This window comes from Lonchura striata, chromosome 1 (assembly GCF_050655825.1).
Source record: "Lonchura striata isolate lonStrDom1 chromosome 1, ASM5065582v1, whole genome shotgun sequence".
NCBI lineage: Eukaryota > Metazoa > Chordata > Aves > Passeriformes > Estrildidae > Lonchura > Lonchura striata.
Window position 1 is genome coordinate 66,738,931 of NC_140703.1, and position 20,718 is coordinate 66,759,648.

Below are 20,718 nucleotides of genomic sequence, written 5' to 3' on the forward strand. Positions count from 1 at the left end.
TTTTGTGTTTTTATCCAGGACATCATAGACAAATTCCTTTTTTCCTCACCTTTCTACTTAACATAATTTCTTCTAGAAAATGGGACATTGGACACATCTTGCCAGACTAGAGCTGTAAGACAGTCTATCCCTTTCCCCAACGATCAGTGAGGAGAAAATGAGGAAGTTAAAGAGCAACTCACCTATGTAGGATATTTTCTTTCCCACTACTCTAGAAATTCTCATTTCTCTTTGCTGACTGTAGGAGTAGGCAGCAGAGTGCAGATATGGCTAATCCACACCTGACTTGTTTAACTTGATTTTTTGTGTCTTGGTATAGCATGTGCTATACTTATTCAGTGTCCTATAGTTCCCATTAATTTATTGGAAGGGTATTTCCTTATATTTCTCCCAACTCCCCCACATCTGTAACTTCTCTGGAATCTGCTACTACTTGCCCTCACCTAAAATATGTCTGCAGTTTGATGCGTTTAATTCTCTACCAAAAATGCCATCTTTTCCCAGTTTCATAAATGTTCTTTACATTTCTCCATGACTGTATTTTACTTTATTGCCCCTAGACACCTTGTGTACTTTTCCCTAATCTGAGTATCTACTGCACTGTCCAGTATCAACCTTTGCTTACAGACAATTAATCCTAATAATTTAAAAGGTGCAAGTTTTCAGCTGTTAGGGTTGTAAAGTGCCATGAGAATTTGCAGTAATGTGTGGTAAAATATTATTCAGATATTATAAGAATCATGCTGACAAGTTTACATCTCTCTCTTCTCAAAAACACTGGAAATATTTTTCTGTGCATTTTCTTCTTGTTTTATCTTTTAGGCATTTTCTCCAGTAAGTAAATTCTGTTTTCTGCAGCCTGTTTTTCATCACTGATCTTGAGTCAATCAGAACTGGATTAAAGAGCCATAGTGGATGGGGCAGATGAGCATAATCATTGCATAGAGGATAGTCTAATGAAGAGAGTATTGATCTATGATTCCAGCAGGTCTAGATTTAATTCACTGCTCTGCAGAGAAAAAATATCACAGGTGAATGAAATGTAAGGCTGAGTAATTCTTAATTTTTTAATGGGCTATTTTTCAGTTTTCAGTTTACATCCCCAAATTCACAAACCTGTCAGCTGCCATGGCTGCTTGTGTATGAGTACATGGCATTGTGCCAGGGATTGCTGTCAGGCACTGGGACAATTTCTCATGCATACCAGTTGGTTAGAGAAACCCTGGTGTGGGGCCTGTGCCAACTGTTAGCATCCAAAAGAATGCCTAGTTCCCTTTCACAGTTTGGATCATAGAATCACAGACTCATAGGATGGTATGGGTTGGAAAGGACCTTTAAAGATCACATAGTCCAGTGCCTCTGCAATAAGCACAGACATCTTCAACTGGATCAGGATGCTCAGAGCCTCATCCTGCCTGACCTTGAATGTTTCCAGGAATGGGTTATCTACCACCTCTCTGTACAACCTGTTCCAGTGTTTCACCACCCTCATCATACAGAATTTCTTCCTTATATATAGTTCAAATCTACCCTTTTTCAGTTGAAAACCATTAGCTCATTCCTATTGCTACAGGTCCTAGTAAAAAGTCTATCTCTATCTTTGCTATGAGGTCCTTTTAGGTACTGGAGGACCACAAGATCTCCCCAAAGTCACCTGTTCTTTGTGACTATTTTTACTGTACACCTCTGGACCAGCTCCAACAGTTCATGTCTTTTCCTGTACAGAGGATGCCAGAGCTGGATACAGCACTCTGGCTGGAGTCTCACCAGAGTGGAGTAGAGGGGCAGAAACCCCTCCCTTGGCCTTCTGGCCCCACTTCTTGTATATAGCCCAGGATACGGTTGGGGTTTCTGGGCTATGATCACTCATCTACCAGTACCTCAACTCCATTTCCTCACAATCTCCTTGCTCCCCAGATTATCTTGATACTGGGAGCTGCCCTGACGCAGATGCAGTGCCTTGCACTTGGCCTTGTTAAACCCCATGGTGTTCCCATGGGGCCACTTCTTGAGCTTGTCCCGGTCCCTCTGGATGGCATCCTGTCCTTCAGGCATGTCAAACATACCACTCAGCTAGGTGTCATCTTTAGACATGCTGAGTGTACACTCCATCCCTCTGTCTATGTCATTAATGAGGATGTTAAACAGTCCCAGTCGCTGTACAGATCCCTGAGGGATGCTACTTGTCACTGATGTCCATTTGGACATCAAGCTGTTGAATATCTCTCTATGGATGCACTCATCCAGAGAGTTTTTTATCCACTGAACCCATCAAATCTATCTCTCACCAGTTTAGGGAGAAGGATGTTGTAAGGGGCCATGTCAAAAACCTTACACAAGTCCAGAGATGATGACACCTGCAATCCTTCCTTTGTCCACTGATGTAGTCGCTCCATCATAGAACACCACTTGGTTGGTCAGGAAGGCCTTTCCCTTGATGAAATCATGCTGGTGCTTCAAATCACATCCCTGCCCTCCACATGCCTTAGCATAGCTTCTAGGAGGATCTGCTCCATGGCCTTCCCAGGCACAGGGGGAGTCTGACAGGTTGGTTGTTCCCTGGGTTAAAATTCCTCTCCTTTCTAAAAACGGGTGCAATGTTTTCCTCTTTCCAGTCACTAGGGACTTCACCTAACTGACAGGACTTTTCAAATATGATGGAGAGTGTCTTGGAAACTACATCAGCTAGTTTCTTTAGGATTCTGGGATGCATCTGATCATGTCCTACAGAATGAATGTATGTTTAAGTTACTCAGGTGTTTCTGAACCACTCTGAGAGTAATCACCTGTTTTGTAGGGCGAGTGTGGTGAAATGCTGTGATGCCTGTTTATGTTGTGTCATCTGGCCCCAGTGACACATGAAGTCCATTTCCTTACTGCTAAGGGCATGCCCAGCAGCTCTGAAGGTGCTTCTTTGTGGTGTAGAATAGGTAAATACAGATAACATGCCCTTTGAAATGTGCTTTGTATTATATTATCCCCTTCTTAGAGGGCTTCCTAGCATAGATTCTCTCCTCTGATATGTTCTATGAAACAGATTAAAGAGACCAAATAAATAGAAATGAATCTGCTAGTAGTTAATCCTCAATTCAAATATCTTTCATCTTCAAGATTCTTTTTTTTGGTAGAGCATGAACAGAAGTCATGGTTTCAGGGATCAGACTCTTTGATAATGAGACACATAAGCAGTTTGCTATGGTTCATTTTCATCATTGGTCCAGTATTAGTTATTAATTGATAATTAATTTACTTGGTGATTGAATGTTTTCTTCTGACTTGCCAGAGATTTTGTGGGTTTCTATGCATCACTGTCAGCCCTGCATTTACCTGCTTGTACAGCTGGAAATTTCTATAATTCTAAAAAGCAAGGTGTTCAAAACTATTTCTTTTGTAGTGTTAGACTTTTTAAACTGTGAAAATTTTTGCTGCTGTGAAAATTTGTTGTGATATTTGCAAATTAATTGAGCAGCTTATAAAGAAACTGACATGCTTATTTATGCGTCAAAATAGAGGAGTAATTTCTTCCCTTTTGCTTGTTTTCAGTATAGTGGGTTAGTTCCACGGGAGAGCTGGGACATGTGGCATCCAACCCTGGTGGCTGAAGCCCTGTTTGCAATCGCAAACATCTTTAGCTCCCTGCGCTTGATCTCATTATTCACTGCAAATTCTCACCTGGGACCTCTGCAGATATCTCTAGGAAGAATGCTGCTGGACATTTTGAAGTTTCTCTTCATATACTGTCTTGTGCTGCTTGCTTTTGCAAATGGATTGAACCAGCTGTACTTCTACTATGAGACAAATGAACCTGGCAACTGCAAAGGAATACGATGTGAAAAGCAGAATAATGCATTTTCAACGTAAGTAGCTATTTCTTTCTATCCTCCTCCTCGCCTCAAATATTTTAAGACTTAGATGCTGTCTACAGAGAAGAACCTCTGTTTTCTGTTGGTATTACAGTGGTGTCCTGACAAGTACATCTAATATTACCCTAATAATTAAAAAAAAATAACATTTCATCACTCTAATAATGTTCAATTCATACCACAGTGAAGTCTGTACAATTCAAGATTTCTCAAAAGATAAAAGGTAAAATAGAGATAAGAGGAAGATAAATGAGATTAGAAGTTGTATAAGGTCACCAGTTCAGACCTTGCTCATCCAGGCAGCTGTCACTGCATTTCTTCCATGCCTACCTGTGGGCATTAAATAAGTGTGGTGTTCTAAAACATGAAGATTCCTTGCAAACGTGATAGGCTGTAAAAAAAAACATGCAGTCTAAGAATCTACTGACTCTACTGCACACAATCAAATTTCTAATTTCTATTGTAAACTGTTTCTTCTCTTTTTTCATTTTGAAATCAATTTTAATTCATTTTTAGTTCATTTATAGCAAAATACTTCCAAATGAGCATTAATTTTCTTGTCTTTCACCTTCAACCTGTATCAAACTACTGCTATAAATGTTCATTCCTTATTAACTTCTGTGTATCTAGGCTTTTTTAAAAATATATTTATTACCAATGGTTTCCTTCTTAGAGGAAATAATTTTATAAAAATAGCAGCCTTTATATCACCTTAATCAAGTAACTTTTCTCAGGCACTGTATATTTATGTTGTATATTAATAACACCTATGCAGGTCTAAACTTTATGTGATCTGAACAGAAAAGCACACAGAAATTTTTCAGAGCTCATCATTGAGGAAAGCAATATTCATCTAGGAAATAGTGGGGAGTACTGGTGCCATTGTCAGAAGCTGATGTCATGGCAAAATATGATGCTTTGTGTGCTCCATACTTTCAAGGAGCAGTCTAAGCAGGACCATTCTTATGATACTACTGTGTAGCTGAACACACAACAAAAGGGAATTTTTTTCAATCTATGTAGGTGCAGAGATATGCTACCTACAGCCATTGTTATTTTTACTAGCTTCCTAGCTGTTGTACGAACTTCTCTAAGAGAATATCATATGCTTTAGGTATAAAAACACAAGTTTCTTTTGAGAGCAGCATCCTTGTCTTTTTTGTGTCTCCCTTCTTCATTAAACAAAACATATGCTAATAATGTCTTTCTAATTATTCAACAACTTTTATGTCAGTGGCTGTCAACAAACCAGAATTGCAAAATTTGAGGATACCATACTACTTTCAGCATTCTAGGGGGACATTACTTTTGCAGTCATACCTGAGCTACTTTTGGATCCTTATTCTACCCCTAATAGTTAAAGCAAAAGGTCAAAGTACTTCAAAAGAAAGTGTCCAACATAAGATCTCTGAAACTATATTTATCTCTCTGCAGTTTGAGCAAAATCAGCCTTTTGTTTGCAGGCTTATTTATAGATTCTGTATTATCTATATCTAAAGCTCCAGATTTGAAACACTAGGCCATTGTCTCACTGCAAAGATATTCCCTCTGTGTTGCCTATATTGTGATAGGTGTCATTCATCTCAGTCAAGTCAAGAACTTTTGTGTGTTTTGGGAGAAACTGAACAATCTGGAAACTAAATGTGTAGTTATTATACAGCTATTCCTTCTGTGTTTTTTTTTCCAGGTTATTTGAAACGCTGCAGTCATTATTCTGGTCTATATTTGGACTCATCAATCTCTATGTGACCAATGTGAAAGCAAGGCATGAATTCACTGAATTTGTTGGGGCCACCATGTTTGGTACCTATAATGTAATATCTCTGGTTGTTCTACTCAACATGCTAATAGCCATGATGAATAACTCTTACCAACTCATTGCTGTAAGTTGTTTCTTATTTTTAGATCATTTATAATATATACCCTCTCTCTGTTCCTACATTCAAATTTTCTGGCAGTAAAACACTTCACAGACAGAACATTGGGACAAATATTGCAATTTACTCTGATTCTTTTGCACTGTTCTGGATGGACAAAGAAACCAGACCCAAAGAAACTGGACTGGGTAGAGTGAATTTTCCTCACAACATTGAGTGGGGAAGGGGTGAAGAAACCAGCTGGTGGGCTGAAGAGGGTGTCCTCATGCTTCTGACAAGTGACATGGGCTACAGCCCTGCCCAAGTTGCACTGTGCAGGACCTCTTCTTAGAAAAATACTCCCCAGGATTGTTCTGTTGCTGATACATTTTTAATACATTATTTTTATTAGCATTCAAAAGACTGCTATTTTATTTTTCTTAATCTGACTTGGATATACAGTTAACAGAAATTGGATGCCCTTGTTCCAAGGACACTAGCTATTCAAACAAAAGGTCATGTCTTCTCATTCAACAGTGTCCTGTTTCCTCCTGCAGTGAAAACTGTCTTTATCATTACCAGAGCTATTGGCATAGTTTCGTTTGTAAACTGTCTATTAAGAGACTAAGAGAAATAAACACTGATTCATCATATGATAATTCAAATATGATCATTCAGAAAGCAAACAATAGAAAGCTTCACAGTCTTAAGATTTTAAATATGCCTTTTTTTTCAATCTGGCAATTACAAGTGTTTCCACAAAAGAAAAACTGACCACCTGTGTTTGTATAACTCTAGTTGTCAGAGTCTAGTGAACCATATCACAACATAGTACCACTCACCAAAACTTGGCTGTAGGTAGTATACTTTTCCTGCTACAACTTCTGAATTGTTGTTTTTCTTACTGTATGGCCAGGGCTAGACCTGTAGCTGAAGTTCTTGGCTATCCAAATCTATCATTAGTGATTTAAACTTCTTGTTCAGCTGCTAGGATTTAGGTGTCTTTCCATGGCCTTTAGCTTTCATTTCAGAATTTCAGGATTATACAATGCTATATAGGTTCCAAACAAAATGAAATTTCAAATAAAAATAAAAAACACACCCCACAACCTATCCCTAATATAGAATTCTGAAGTAGTAGGGGAAAAAAAGATACTTGACTCAATAGTTTATGTAGCCTTATGATTTGTTGGATAACTATTTGTGAATTTTGGGGACTGGTAATTTCTAAAAAAATGCATGAGCCTTGCTGATTTGTTGCAGCTGCTGCAGAGCATCATAATTAGACTGATCTATGAGAAATAATGGTGAGCTACTATTATAACAAAGCATTTCTTCCAGAACTGTAGTATTTGTCTACTTTTAATTACCTTTTCTGTTTTTTGAGAGACTTTCAATAATTTAACAGCTTGTAACAGGGAAAGAAGTTCTTATAAGTAGATATATACTTTACATATTGAATATCTGCTTACTGTGGTAAAGCAGCTTACTTTGCTTTGGTTAAAGACCTACTGTCAAAAGATGGCAGTATTTTAAAAAGACAATTCATTAGGATTTCAAGGTTGTTCTAGCTTTAGTTTTTTCAGATTTTTGTAGAGGTTTATTTCACCTCCTTAATTACAGCAATATCTGTGTTGATGATGTGTTTCTTGTGTGCAGGATCATGCAGACATTGAGTGGAAGTTTGCTCGAACAAAACTCTGGATGAGTTACTTTGAAGAAGGAGGAACTCTGCCCACTCCTTTTAATGTCATACCAAGCCCAAAGTCTTTGTGGTATCTGATCAAATGGTTATGGAGACACCTTTGCAAGAAAAAAATTAGAAGAAAGCCTGAAAGTTTTGGAACAATAGGGGTAAGTTGTGTGGTTTACTCTGCCTGTAGTCCTCCTCTTTGCTATATCGATTACTTTTCTCAGATTTATAGAATGTCTGACCTGTCAAATATTGTGCATATGAGTTAGACAATAATTCTAGCAGAGAATATTACTTTTTACATTCATGTCAACGTATTTGAAGAGAAAACATCACCATATCCTTGTACAAAACAGTATGAACTATGACTGTGCTTCATCTACAGATAGTTCAAGAAATATTGAGAGCAATAAAAAATACAAGAAATCAAATGTGTATGCTTGTCTGTCAGTGCCAGAATTGTTGGTTGCTAATTGTTGGTTGCTCAAGTGTCACAGTTCAGGTATAATTGAATATCATGAACCAGACACTCATTATGAAGTATTCATCATGGGATATTCTCTGTGTCTCTGTCTCTCTACATGTAATGAAATGAGTTTGCCATAAAAGCATTTTTACCAAAAGCTGTTCCCATTAAAAAAAATTTGAAAGGTGACAGCATTTACTTGGACTCGTCTGCTTGAATTTAAAGGTAGAGCTATTTCAGAATCCCATTCTGAAATCATACCATATTCTGATACTGCTGTTTAGCAGTGACATTTCTAGGGGAAAAAAAAAAAAAAGAAGAGGGGGAAAGACACACAAGAATAGTCTTGCACCTGGGTTCAGCAGATGCCTGTGTAATATCTCAGCTACTTACTTTCTTTGGTAGATACAGTAGGTAAAGCAGATTTGAACTTTTCCATCCTAACTTTATCTGCTTGAGATACCTCAAACAGTGGCACACTTTTTCTATACTGGCAGTGCAAATATTCAGGCAACATCCTAACCCACCAACATCTAATTCTCTCTAGTTATATTTTCTTCATTTCCCGTGAGTGAGTCAGTACCTCAGTAACTAGACTGAATTTAGCCAGCTCAAACGTGAAGAAGACTATGTGGGATAACTTTGTGGACTGTGGCATTTTCTCTATACCATAGCGATTTCATGAATATAGATGTTTCAAGTTAGGAACTCAGATGGACAAGCATTAAGTGGGAATATGGGAGTCAAATGTGGATAAGGGAGAAAAGAAAGGGGTATGGTCCTTGTGCTATTGATTCTTATTAAAAAGCTTTCATCCATTTCAAGAAGTCAGGGGGCCTGATACAATTCTTTGATGGACCATTACTATGATATCAACCTTTTCTTTGTATTTCTTCCCTATTTCTTGATAAGTGAGTAATAAGATTTTCTTACCTCTTCTGCTGTCATATCCTGGAATGCAGTTTAATCTCTAGAAGTACTTGGAGGAGCAAGTTCACATGCTTGTACAGATATATGGTAAAGATGAAAAGTAACATCTAAAACTAATTCACAATTACTATGCTGATAAATGGATTTTGTCCTCTTTGTAGAATGCTTCAAATCAGGCTTATTGCAATATACTGATATTGTTGGCCAGTATCTAAATTGGGAAAGCAAAACTGTTTGACTTTGATGTCATATTTGTACATACAGGAAAGAAACAGCCAGGAAAACAGCTAATAAACATGAGGGTGACTTTGAAACAAACCAGTAATAGATGACAAGAAGCACACTGAAAAAAACATTAACTTAAGAGAGTAACAATGATCCATATACAAATTTTTAAAATAATATGAACTAGCATGAATGGTGAATAATCTTAAGAGTAAAACATCTCGGTGTATTATAGTACGTGAAAGAAGTAAATGCAGAGACCAACAGAAGGAGAAACTATGAGATGTTAGAAAGAAAAAGTCAAGAAAGAGAGTGATGTACTTGTGTGTGGGGGAGAGTGGGGAACGCTTCTAGCCATTTGTTAAACATTTGGTAGAGATGATTAGCTACTGTAAACTGAGAGAATGATATTGAAATTAATGGTATTATGCCAGTGTATAGCAGAGGGTTGATTAACACAATATTTCTGTTTGACTGAGACATATACAGAATACCCTTATACATCCCAGCTAAACTTTCTGGACAATATTTCTTGTTAGACCTTCCATCTGGGATAAGGAAATACTTTTTCCGTTTTCTTACCCTCTCAAACTGCAGATTTGGGCGTAAACTCATTCCTGGACAAGTGGAATAATAAAGAAAGATATGGGGTGCTCCCAGCACAATGCTGAATGGCATGATGAGGAGGGGGATTCAGAAAGATCAGGTCTACTTCCTGCACCTACCTCCTGCTAGGGTACATAAACACCACCTTCAAGAAACCCACGTCTTAGATTTGGGAAAACTGGTGCAGCAAAGGGTCAAAGGATAGGGAGTCTATGCAGCAAGCTACTTAGGAGTTTTTCCAAATAGAATTTTCTTTTTGCTTTTAAGTTAAAATCCCCCAAAATCTCTAAACACCAAACTTTTTAATTGATATATTTCAGTTTCAAATAAGCTTTTGTTTTCAACTTCAGGATGAAATTTCTGTTTAGAGGGAAGTAGCAGATGCCATTTAAAGCAAGTATCTTGGGCTAAGGAGACCCAGACTTACTTCTTAGATATCCAGTGGATATGTAATTATTTACCTCAAGCATAAAAGCTATGAGAGCAGAAATTTCCTTCTCAAGATCTTTAAGATACTGCAGGGGCTAAGGTGCTCTCTTGGGAGAACAGAAGAAAAGGAGCTGAACCAAGCTTCCTTATGATTTGAATGTGAACCACTAATTACTTAACTCTTTGAGATGGAGGACATCAGTGAGGGAGAGATGCAGGACATGCAGTGGGTTGATTCTTATAATTTTTTTTTAATTATTTGAAAGTGGAATCCATAAAGTGCATGGGACTGTAGGGCTATATACATCCCGGATTTCCTCTGTAGAACAGATTCTTAGCTGGAATTAAAGTTGAAACTCCTCTGAAGCAGAGAGCTTACCAGCAGAGCCACCATGGCAACCACATTTCAGCTGCCTGAAAAAAGTGAGTGGCTGTGGCTGACCAGGCAGGTTCAGTCCACCATATGGGCATCTCATAAAACTACAAAGTTCTTCAGCTCATTCCTGAGCATAACACAAGCCCCATTAGGTTTATGTGAATTTGGAACATTTTGCAATTTCCAGACCCAGTTATTCACCCAAGCTCCAAAATGGAGTAAGATGTACATAGGCACTCTGTGCTCTGATTTCCACATTGGATACATGCAACCACCAGACAGGTGCTGTTAACTGGACATCCTCCAGGAGGTTAACCATCAGTCAACAAATGGGCACACCACGGTGATCTCATAGCTTGTCCTGAGGGAGAGCACTTCTTTCTGGTTCTGACAAACTTGCTATCACCCACATCTCAGCCATCATCCACAGCTCAGCCTTGATTTCCTAGAAATTTTTCAATTGTCCCAATGAGCTACACCACAAATTAAATTTAGGAGCTCTATGCCCTTTCAAACAAAAGTTAATGAAAAGCTTTCTTTGTCTTTTGTTCAAGGATCTCAGAGGACTTAGTTCACTTGTATCTGCTCTGTAATAACTTTGGCCTCTGATCTACAAGATAAACTTTGTCGGGATTTACTCCTTTTCACTGAGTCCTGCATTATAAACTCTGTCTCCTTCCCTACAACCAGGTCTGGGAGAGTAAAAAATGCTATAACATTATTTTCTTATATTGGCTGTATGGATGGATGCCACATTGTCTGTAAGGCAGAGCTCAGATTTCAAAACATTCTGTTCTGAAATCTGTAAATGTTAACTTTCCTATTAGGAAGCACTAATCAGCAGTGACATACTATGGTGTTTTCCAGTAGAAAAAGTAATAATGTGCATCCAAAGAGTGAGTCAGTGCTAGAGGATACAAAACAGATAATAGACAGAAAGAAGCTGGCAAGGATTATGCATGATCTCTGCAAAAAGTCCTCAGTAACAAAAAGCCAGGAATCATGAACTAGGACTGAGTCAAGGATCAAATCAAATGTGTCAATAATCCACTGTAAAATTTATATATGTGTACGGTTGAGAGTTCAGTATATGCAGGCAGAATGTGTAAAGAAAGGGTTGAGAGTCAGGATAGTTTACAGGACACATTCTAGTGAATTGATTTATCTGGCCCATAGGAAGAAGATAAATGCCAGTAAAAATAAGTAGAACATTACTTGAGAGGATCATCTACATTGCTGTTTATAACAAAACTATCATGGGCAAGAACATGGTCAGTAGCGATGTGAGGTACCTCTGAAAAAAAACCAATTAATTTGGTTTTTAGATGTCAGTTCTGTGGTTCTTCTGTCCTTTGTTGTAGTGGGACACTTGAAGCAGTGGGTGGTGAAGTCAAGGGGAGGTTTTTCAAGGCAGAGGCTTTTTCTCCAAAGCAACACGGTGCTCAGCCATGCCGATGGCAGCTTCTCTAGCCACACCTTCAGCTGGAGGAAGGCCAGGATGGTACATGTGATTTACTAATATTTCAGCTCTGCTATGAATCAGACAGAGCTCTTCTACCCCTCAGAGTTCAGCACATTTTTTTATTCTGTCATTTTGACATATCCCAGGTATGCAGCATTTTCTTCAGCTATTATCTCCTGCACTTAAAATTCTGAAATAAGTGCATGCTTGTGTGCTACTCTGTACATGTATCTATATCATCTATATCCATGGCTATATCAGTTCTATTAATTTTGTTAGCTCACCTTTGCAAAAGCCAGATTAGTAATATAATTCTAATAATTAGGCTGAGCTTTTCCTGACTGCACAAGGCTTATCAAGGCTAATCCTTTTGCCATCTAAAATCCATCGGTATTTCAAAAAAAAAAAAAAAAGATATATGGGAAAACAGATCCTAGTCCCACTGGTACAAATGGTACTGTTTTCCTCAAATTACATTCTACTTTACATCTGACCAGTCAGCAAAAAGTGTTTTACCAATAATTTTAAGTATTTCAGAAGTGAAAATTGAGATTATGGCCAGGGATAACTTCAGTAATTTATTTTTTTTTTTTTAATCTCATGTTTAGATAAACAGGTACCTTTCTTCTAGGTATACAGAATTTTACACCATTTTCCCAGAAACCTACATGATTTTATTATCATTTGTCACAGAAAATCTCATTTTCCCTTCTCTTCTCACCTAGTGGAAAATGATGCCATTTCTAAGTCAATGTAAGCATTTTGTATTTTCTCTGTAATGTATGTTTATTGAAAGTTGAGCAAAGAAATAATGCCTTCCATCTGGCATGGAAATCAATAATCTGGAGTTCTTTGTATAGCAAGAATAATTTCATGGGGAAGCCTCTCTGTCAACACAGATAAGTTCTTATCCTTTAAAGGTGTTGATTCTAGTCAAGATGAAAAATATATCCCACACCTTTAGACAATAGTTCCATTTTCTTTATCACTAAGCAGTTTAAGGTCAAATGGAGAGGTCAATTAGATTTCTATTCCTGCATTATAAAAAATACAATTTTAATAAAACACATCAAAATAAGTATTACAATTTTATTAAATTTTTGACTGCTAAGGAGATCTTTTTTCCAAACAGTGTGAATTGCTAGGAATGGCATAAACAGGAAGAACAGAAAAATTCTTATTACTAGTGAAGTTATCATTAAAGCTTCCTAAAGTGTATTAGTGCCCCCTTTTGGAAAGTGACAGCAACCTCCCCCTCAATTTCACTATTGCATTCAACATGCAGAACCGTGTTTCCCACCCCGTTACTATTTTTAGTCAAATTAAACTTTCATCCCTTTGCTAACCATAATTTTCAACTTCTTTATGCACATAGAACAATGGTTACTTGAAACAAATTTTGAACCATAAATTAGACTATAACTGAGTAAAGAAAAGCAGGCTAGCTGAGAACTAAATAAGGACAATATGAATGTTAATGACATTTTATTTCTAGTTAATAGCTTGGTTTTCAGATGTGTTTAGGCAAAGATTCATTCTGCTTTCAAAAGGAAGCAAAAGATGATTAGGAACTGGAGATGGAACTTGAATATTTAAATGCCAGATAGAGAACTGTTTGGTGAAAATAAATTTGCTAGGTTGTTGATAGGTGTAATTCCCAGTAGACTAGGTATGTAGATGTTCATGAAAACATACAGTTAAATTTATTTTCTTTCAGCTTCTTGGTGATATGGATTGAGAACAATTAAGTGCAGTAGAACTGTTCTGACACATTATTACACAAATCTTTTCATGTTGTTATCCCTTGTTGCCATTACATTAAGGGGGAAAACCACAGCCTCTGTTTCTGGGATTTTCCAAATTGGCTGCAAAAAAAAAAAAAAAAAAAAAAAAAAAAAAAAAAAAAAGATAAACGTTATCTAGGTAGTTCTTGTTACAGGTACAGAATTGAAGCTATGCCTTTATTTCACATTTCACTGTAAAATAAAGCAGAGCAGACAGGAGCTGCAGGAAGTATTGTAAAAGACAAGAGTCAGTAGTTCTTTTACTTAGTCGTTATTCACTTTATTTGAAGTGTGTTTCAATTACACCTTAAATTGCTTTTCCTTTCACCTGTGAGTCAGATCTGTTGTTGAGAGTGCTCTTAGCCACGGACTCCCTTAGCGCTTTCTTAGCAGAATGAAACATCTCCACCGTGTGGCCAGCTGCAAGAAAACTGAGGGGTTTTATTCCTAAAATCCAGCTAAGTTCGGATGTTGTGAGGTTATGAGCCTTCCCACGGCTGCATTGTTCCCTCTGGCCCTGGTGATGGGCAAGCTGGCCCATCCCTCCATCCTTAAACACAAGAAATAGCCAATTTCTCTTTTACGAGGCATAGATGGAGAAACACCATCTGGAAAAGTACTGAAGAAAGCATTCTCGTGTACAAAGCCCTACAGCACAGTGGCTCTTCAGACTGATTAGGAAATAATGATTTCCCCCCGTTTTTTTATTTTTTGCTATCCCAGGCACAAAGCTACTGCATCCCTAAATTAATTGCAAAGCTACTGCATCCCTAAATTAATTGCAAACAAGAAATCAACTCTGAAGCGTGAACTGACTCCAGGTACAGGGAAAAGGTTCATCATTTCTTTAAAGTAAAAAAAAGAGATTAAATAACTTGCTGTGCCTGCCTTACTATGCAACTGAAGTCAATTTTAACAAGTCCCTTGAATATCCTTTCACCCTGTTTTACTGCTGTTAAGTGTTCTGTTTTGTAGAGATACAATCAGTGGTCAGACACATTATTTTATCGTCAGCAGCAGATATGAGAGTCTAAGTTAAGGCTGTTTTTCTTTCACCAGTTAAGAATAATTATTGTAGATGGGGATATGCTACTGATTATGCAATTGAGGACAAAAGGAATTCAAGGGAAAAAATAAATCTGGCCTTTTTTCCCTGTCTTCTTCTGGGCAGCCCTTAGATATGGCAGTTTAATTTAATACACCTGCTTGAAACCTGGGCAATTCTTTCATCCTACCACACTTCTTTTTGCTGCTTCTCTTCAGAGTTACTGTCCCTTTTACCCTCCCTTCTTTTCAACACCAAACTGTGTTGGAAGCTGTTTCTTTCTTCCATACACCTCTCTATGACTAAGTGTTTTTAACAGACAAATAAGGGGGAACTTTCTCATTAACAGTTTTATAGTGCAGGTTTTGATTAGCTTTACCTTAAATTAGGAGCCATAGCAAATGTCTTGCTTACACCATGGCTTTATGAATCCCACCATGTTGATGATTTTCCGTGCAGAATTTCCCCTTTGTAACTCGTGTCTATTGACTCCTGTTTTTTCACTGTGTACCTCCAAGAAAATCTAACGTGACACGAGGCAAGCTTTTCTCAATTCAGTAAAATATGCTTCAGTCTGTGCAAGTGAGTGACATGATCTATTGTTCCACTTCCATCTCAGATTGTTGACCTTGGGACTCTGCAGCCTGTGACCTGGCTGCCCCATCACATGCATGCTGATGCAGGAATAAAAGCGTTTTGACAAAAATGTAGAAAATCCACTTTGCCTTCCCTACAGCAACCCTTCCCTTTCTACAAAGCAAATGATAGGCTTTTTTCAAACACAGTCATTTTTCAACAGATTTTGAACCTTTTCTCTCAGCTTGCTAGATACTGTTAAAACAGGCCTGCTGTTTTCTATGCTTAGGTGTTTTACTTCCACACAGGGATTAATATTTTTTTTATTCTTTTCTGTTTTTCAGAGACGTGCAGCTGACAATTTGAGGAGACATCATCAATACCAGGTAAAGGCCTATGTTTATTCTTTGGGCAATTGTTTTTCAGTGCCTTCAGAAGATCTTCATGAAGAAAAAAAATGCAGAAAAATTTCATGAGAAAGTGGAAAAGGAAAATAAGTGGAAAAAAACATAAAATCTGTACTTATTTCCTCCTCAGCAAACAAGCTTAGTATTATGATGTTCAAAAAAAAGAGCATTTGAGAATACAATTTTCTTCTTTTTGGAGCAAAATTATATTTTCTAGAGCAATAACATGCTAGCCAGTATTTTGCCTTATATTTAATATAAGGCAATATAATATTAACTTAATTTTAAATATTACATTTTTAAAATTTAAAATTGTAACATGGATTGCCTTTAAAAAAAGCAAATTCCTGCCTGCCAGGAATCATCAGGACCATATGTACAGTGAACTGACATGCTCTATCAGAACGTGCTCTTCATTTCTCCAGCTTTAGTTCCTCATAAACAACTTCCTTATTAACCCCTATAACCCCCCTGCCTAGATCCCCTGTATGTAAGCAATTCTTTTTCATCCTTCCTTCTTCAGCTGCTACTTTTTTTTAGATTATTATTTCACAATGAATAATTTTCAGCTTTATTTTGAATTTTTGTCGTGTAAAAAGGTTACAAGTTAAACAAGGTGTGAGCTGTAGGCTTGGTAGTTAATGAATCTCATATGGGAAATAACTGGTAAGCTGGGACTTTTCCAGACTGAAGAAGAGGCAGATGTGGGAAGTACAACAAGGATCTATAGGATCATGAAGAAGGTGAACACAGAGCAGCAGTTTGCCATTTATCTGTAAATGGAAGACCACACATGTACTACACTGTATTAGTGAGGCTGTATAGGCAGCCTTTTGAGCAAAGTGATTTTTCTCCTCCAGCCCCCTTGTGGGACTGTATCTAAAGCAGTATCTAGGCTGGGCCCCACACTACAAGAGAGATGTTAACAAACTGGAAGGGATCCAGCAAGGGGGCACCAAGATGGTTAGAGGACTGTCATATAAGCAGCTCAGATTTCAGCCTGGAGTAGGTATGGGGAAATATAACTGCTGACTTAAATAACATAGTGGGTGGTTAGAGAGAAGGAGCCAGATTTTATTTTGAGGTAACAATGCAAAAGACAAAATGGACACAAGTCAAAGGAAGGGAAATTCTGTAAGGTGAGGAGAATTATCTTCACAGTGAGGGTAGTAAAGAACTGGAAAATGTTGCTCAGGGAGGCTGCAGCATCTCCATCCATGGAGATATTCAGCATTTGACTGGGCATGGCCCTGAGATGACTCAGACAGCCTCCAGGTATCTATTTCAACCTAAATAATTTCTAGGATTCTTTGAAGACAACAATGGAAACTACCAGACCGGAGGTTAAAAATAAAACCCCGAAATGGAATCTTACTCCATACTGTGGAATTCATTGGCAGAGGATTTTTGAATGCTGAAAGTTTACATTAGTTCAAAATGCGTAAGAAAACCTGTCACAGACAATTAAACCTAGAACTATCATTTTTGTTCAGAGAGTCACTGCATCTCACAGCACAGGAGGCTTGACAGAGAATAGCTGGAAATAAAGTTGTAGAACCACACCAGACTTGCTCTCATGAGCAAGGATTGTTCTGCCTTACTGGCAGGAAACATACCCTGAGTCAAACCCAACATATCCCTTCTCAGGATAATAAGCATTAGTAGTTTCCATCAAATAGCAAAACAAATTTTCAAACAGGTTTGTAAAGTTTCTGTCATGTTCCTAAAGCATTGAAAAGCCCAAGCAGAGCCTGTGAGTGTAGGTTTTCTAACTAATACCAAGAAAGCTAACATAATACTTTATATTTTTAGGAAGTTATGAGAAATCTGGTTAAAAGGTATGTTGCAGCGATGATAAGAGATGCCAAAACTGAGGAAGGATTGACAGAAGAAAATTTTAAGGTATGTGTTTATTTTTATGTTTATAGGTCTTTTAGTAATTTAGTAAGATATTTTAAAACTGTGAAGCATATTTTTTACACTCGGCTATTCAGGTAGCAAATAATTTGCTTCCTAGAGCAAGATCTTCAACCTTGAAGATGCCATGCATGCCAACATCAAGAGAGTAAGGTTTATTACTGACCCCAGAATAAGCCCTTTTTTTTGTTTGTTTGTTTGTTTTCTTTTAATTTTTATTTCAAAAGGAAAGTCAAATGAGCTTTGATGTTCTGACATTTCATCTTTTTTCCCTAATTTTTAGGAGTTAAAACAAGATATTTCCAGCTTTCGCTTTGAAGTTCTGGGTTTGCTAAAAGGAAGCAAGCTGTCTAATTTGCAGACTGGAAAGATGAGCAAAGACACTGCCTCTCTGTCAGAAAATGAAGAAAATAGTGAGAGTGAAGGAAACAAGAAAGGAAAGAAAAAGCCCTTCAGCCTTTTTGACATAACAACGATGATTCACCCACGATCAGCCAATATCGCCTCTGAAGGACATAATGTAAGCAATGGCTCAGCAATGATGGTGTCAGAGTCTACTCAGGAGAAACAAAAGCGTGTGAATTTTGTAACAGACATAAAAAATTTTGGGTTGTTTCACAGACGATCAAAAACAAACTCTGTGGAGCAGAGTACAAATAAAATATACACAGTTTCTGAAGAAGTTTCTCGTCAACAGGCAGAAGAACAATGTGAGAAAACTGATGAACTGGAAGAGAGAGAATTGATCATGAACTGTGAATTAAACTTCCAAAATCCTGGCAAAAAATGTGTGTTAGCTGAGTCACAAAATACCAGTGAGTCTTTGGATTCACAGGAAGAGGGAAGTATTTGTCCTTCAGAAATAGAGAAAACGGAGTTGCAAAACTCAGAACCTGCCACTCTGCAGGATCAGCTGGACAAGGCATTGGACATTAGCATTGACTCTGATGGGAAACAGGAAACAATTGTTCAGGGTGACTATGTGATAACGAGGTTGTGATGCTTACAGGAGGAAGCATTTACAAATATATATATTTTGCATAGTGCTTTTGGGGGGGGAATGTTTTAAGAATTATATTAGCTACTGCAGAATTACACTTTATAGTACTCAACTGTGGCACATGATCTTGTAACATAGTAGTCAAGAGAAAGAAAATATGAGGACCTTCTGTTTTGTAGCCTGCTTTAGCTTTCACAATTTGTTTTACATTTTTTAATAAATGGAAGCATCTTGTATTCTTGTACTGTTGCAATAATCCACAGAAACTTTTTAGCTATCTTTTTCAAGTACAACAAATGGAATTTCTCTCATATGATAGTTGACTCCTATGATAAATATTTTTCTATGCAAATAAAAAGTAGCTTAAGAAACTTGTAGGCTTTTATTTAACTTTGTAGGTTCTTAAAAGGTTCTGTGCACCATAATAATCATATGTGGCTCCTGCCAGCATAATTCACGTCAAGCTATTAGAATAATTTGTTTAATGTGCTAGAAACTTGTGTTGAAATCTATACAGAATCAGAAGATAAATTATATTCTTTTATTTATTGAAGGAATATGAATACCTGTAAAATATGAAAAACAGGTCTATTTGATTATTTAATTACAACTTTTCACTCACAGCAAGAGAAGTGTGACTGTCCTGATACCATTGTTAGAAATGCAAGTTTTGAAGACTGTAGAAATGTTTCTTATAGGAGAAGAAATATCTGTGGCTTACTAAAAATTGATGATGGATTACTCCCCAAGAATCCTTTATCACCCCAGCTACTGCTTCTTCAACTACCTATTTTTCCTGATGTGGACAACCTATGCACTTTAATATTCAGCTGCTTATTAGCTTCTGCCTTTACAATACACTTGCGTTTGCTAAAGGAAAGATACTTCAGGAATAAACAAGCAACGATTCCCCTGAGTACTTGAATAAATACGGCAATTTGTTGAGAAGTTTTAGAAGGCATGCCTTAAGGGAGTTTCTTTGACAATTTTACAGTTTGGAGGAACCTGATTGGGTGTTTTCTAATAGATACCTAAATGTATAAAGAAAACCTAATAGTATTTTTCATAACTGATGAGTGACTTACTGTCTTAGTTAAAACCAGTATTTTTAAAATTAAACATTGTGGGGTTTTTTAATCATTAGCTGGTGTCCTACATTATTAAAAATTTCATTTTACAACTGACATAAGAATAACCACCCCCAGCTTTCAACACCATTCTTTCCCCCACTGAATATACCACAAAAGTGTTGTTATTTCATTCTTAACTTCCCCAACCCTGCCGTGACAGATTTTGTAGTTTGTATTAGGATGTATTAAGGAACTTCCAGATGCATAGAGTGAATTTACATTTCTGATATAATCTATCCCATGTAAATCTGTAGGATCTGACCTAAAGCCATGTCATTCTGGATCTAAATTGTCCTGGTTCTGAACTGTGTCTTGAAAATCCAGGCAAACCACTCTCATCTCTATACTTTAGGTGAGTTTTCCAGCTCTACTTTACACATGTGCTACTCTCTCTGATGCCAGAAATTGAAAACTTCCTTCCTCCGCACCTCTTTGTGTCATGGCAGATAGAGTTAAACTAAAATGGAAAATATGAGTCGTAATTGAAAAATAGTTTGTATAGCTTTGCAACAATGTATTCAAATCATTTTTGATTGGTTAGTTTCCATTTTGGACTCTTGACTGCTCTGTAGACCCTCTCTCTCTCTCTTTCACGTCTCTCTCCTTGTCCACCTTTAGACTGTAAGCTCCTTGGGGCAGGGCCTGCAGCTTTTCTGTCTGGAAAGCACCTGAATTATTACAAGTATAAAAAGAAATAAATAATAATAATAATGGTGGAATAACCTCATATCATTTGTATTAGGTCAACTCTTTTAGAGAGTTCTTTTTTGTACTGTAACATTTTTGCTAAAAATGCCATAATGCAAATGTGTCATGTTGTCACAAAATTTTCTATATCCCAGTTAACAGTCCTTCCCCACTGCTCATTCAGTTTCTCATTCTCCATCATGATTTGTAATGGCTTCAGGCCCTAAGCTTACTCCCTTTACACTAGCCAAATTCAAAACAGATAG

At 37.3% G+C, this 20,718-nt stretch overlaps 1 protein-coding gene across 1 annotated transcript in view; it reads left to right on the forward strand.

Moving 5' to 3' along the window:
- The window catches only part of TRPC4 (transient receptor potential cation channel subfamily C member 4), a 128,966-nt gene extending 108,483 nt beyond the window's left edge, over positions 1 to 20,483 (forward strand). Inside the window, exons 7-12 of the mRNA XM_021541882.4 lie at positions 3,544 to 3,857; positions 5,551 to 5,746; positions 7,379 to 7,573; positions 15,656 to 15,697; positions 17,531 to 17,620; positions 17,919 to 20,483. Of these exons, the coding sequence (XP_021397557.3) occupies positions 3,544 to 3,857; positions 5,551 to 5,746; positions 7,379 to 7,573; positions 15,656 to 15,697; positions 17,531 to 17,620; positions 17,919 to 18,635 (1,554 nt within the window). The 3' untranslated portion in view covers positions 18,636 to 20,483. The remainder of the gene's footprint in view (positions 1 to 3,543; positions 3,858 to 5,550; positions 5,747 to 7,378; positions 7,574 to 15,655; positions 15,698 to 17,530; positions 17,621 to 17,918) is intronic.
- The last annotated feature ends 235 nt before the right edge of the window (positions 20,484 to 20,718 follow it).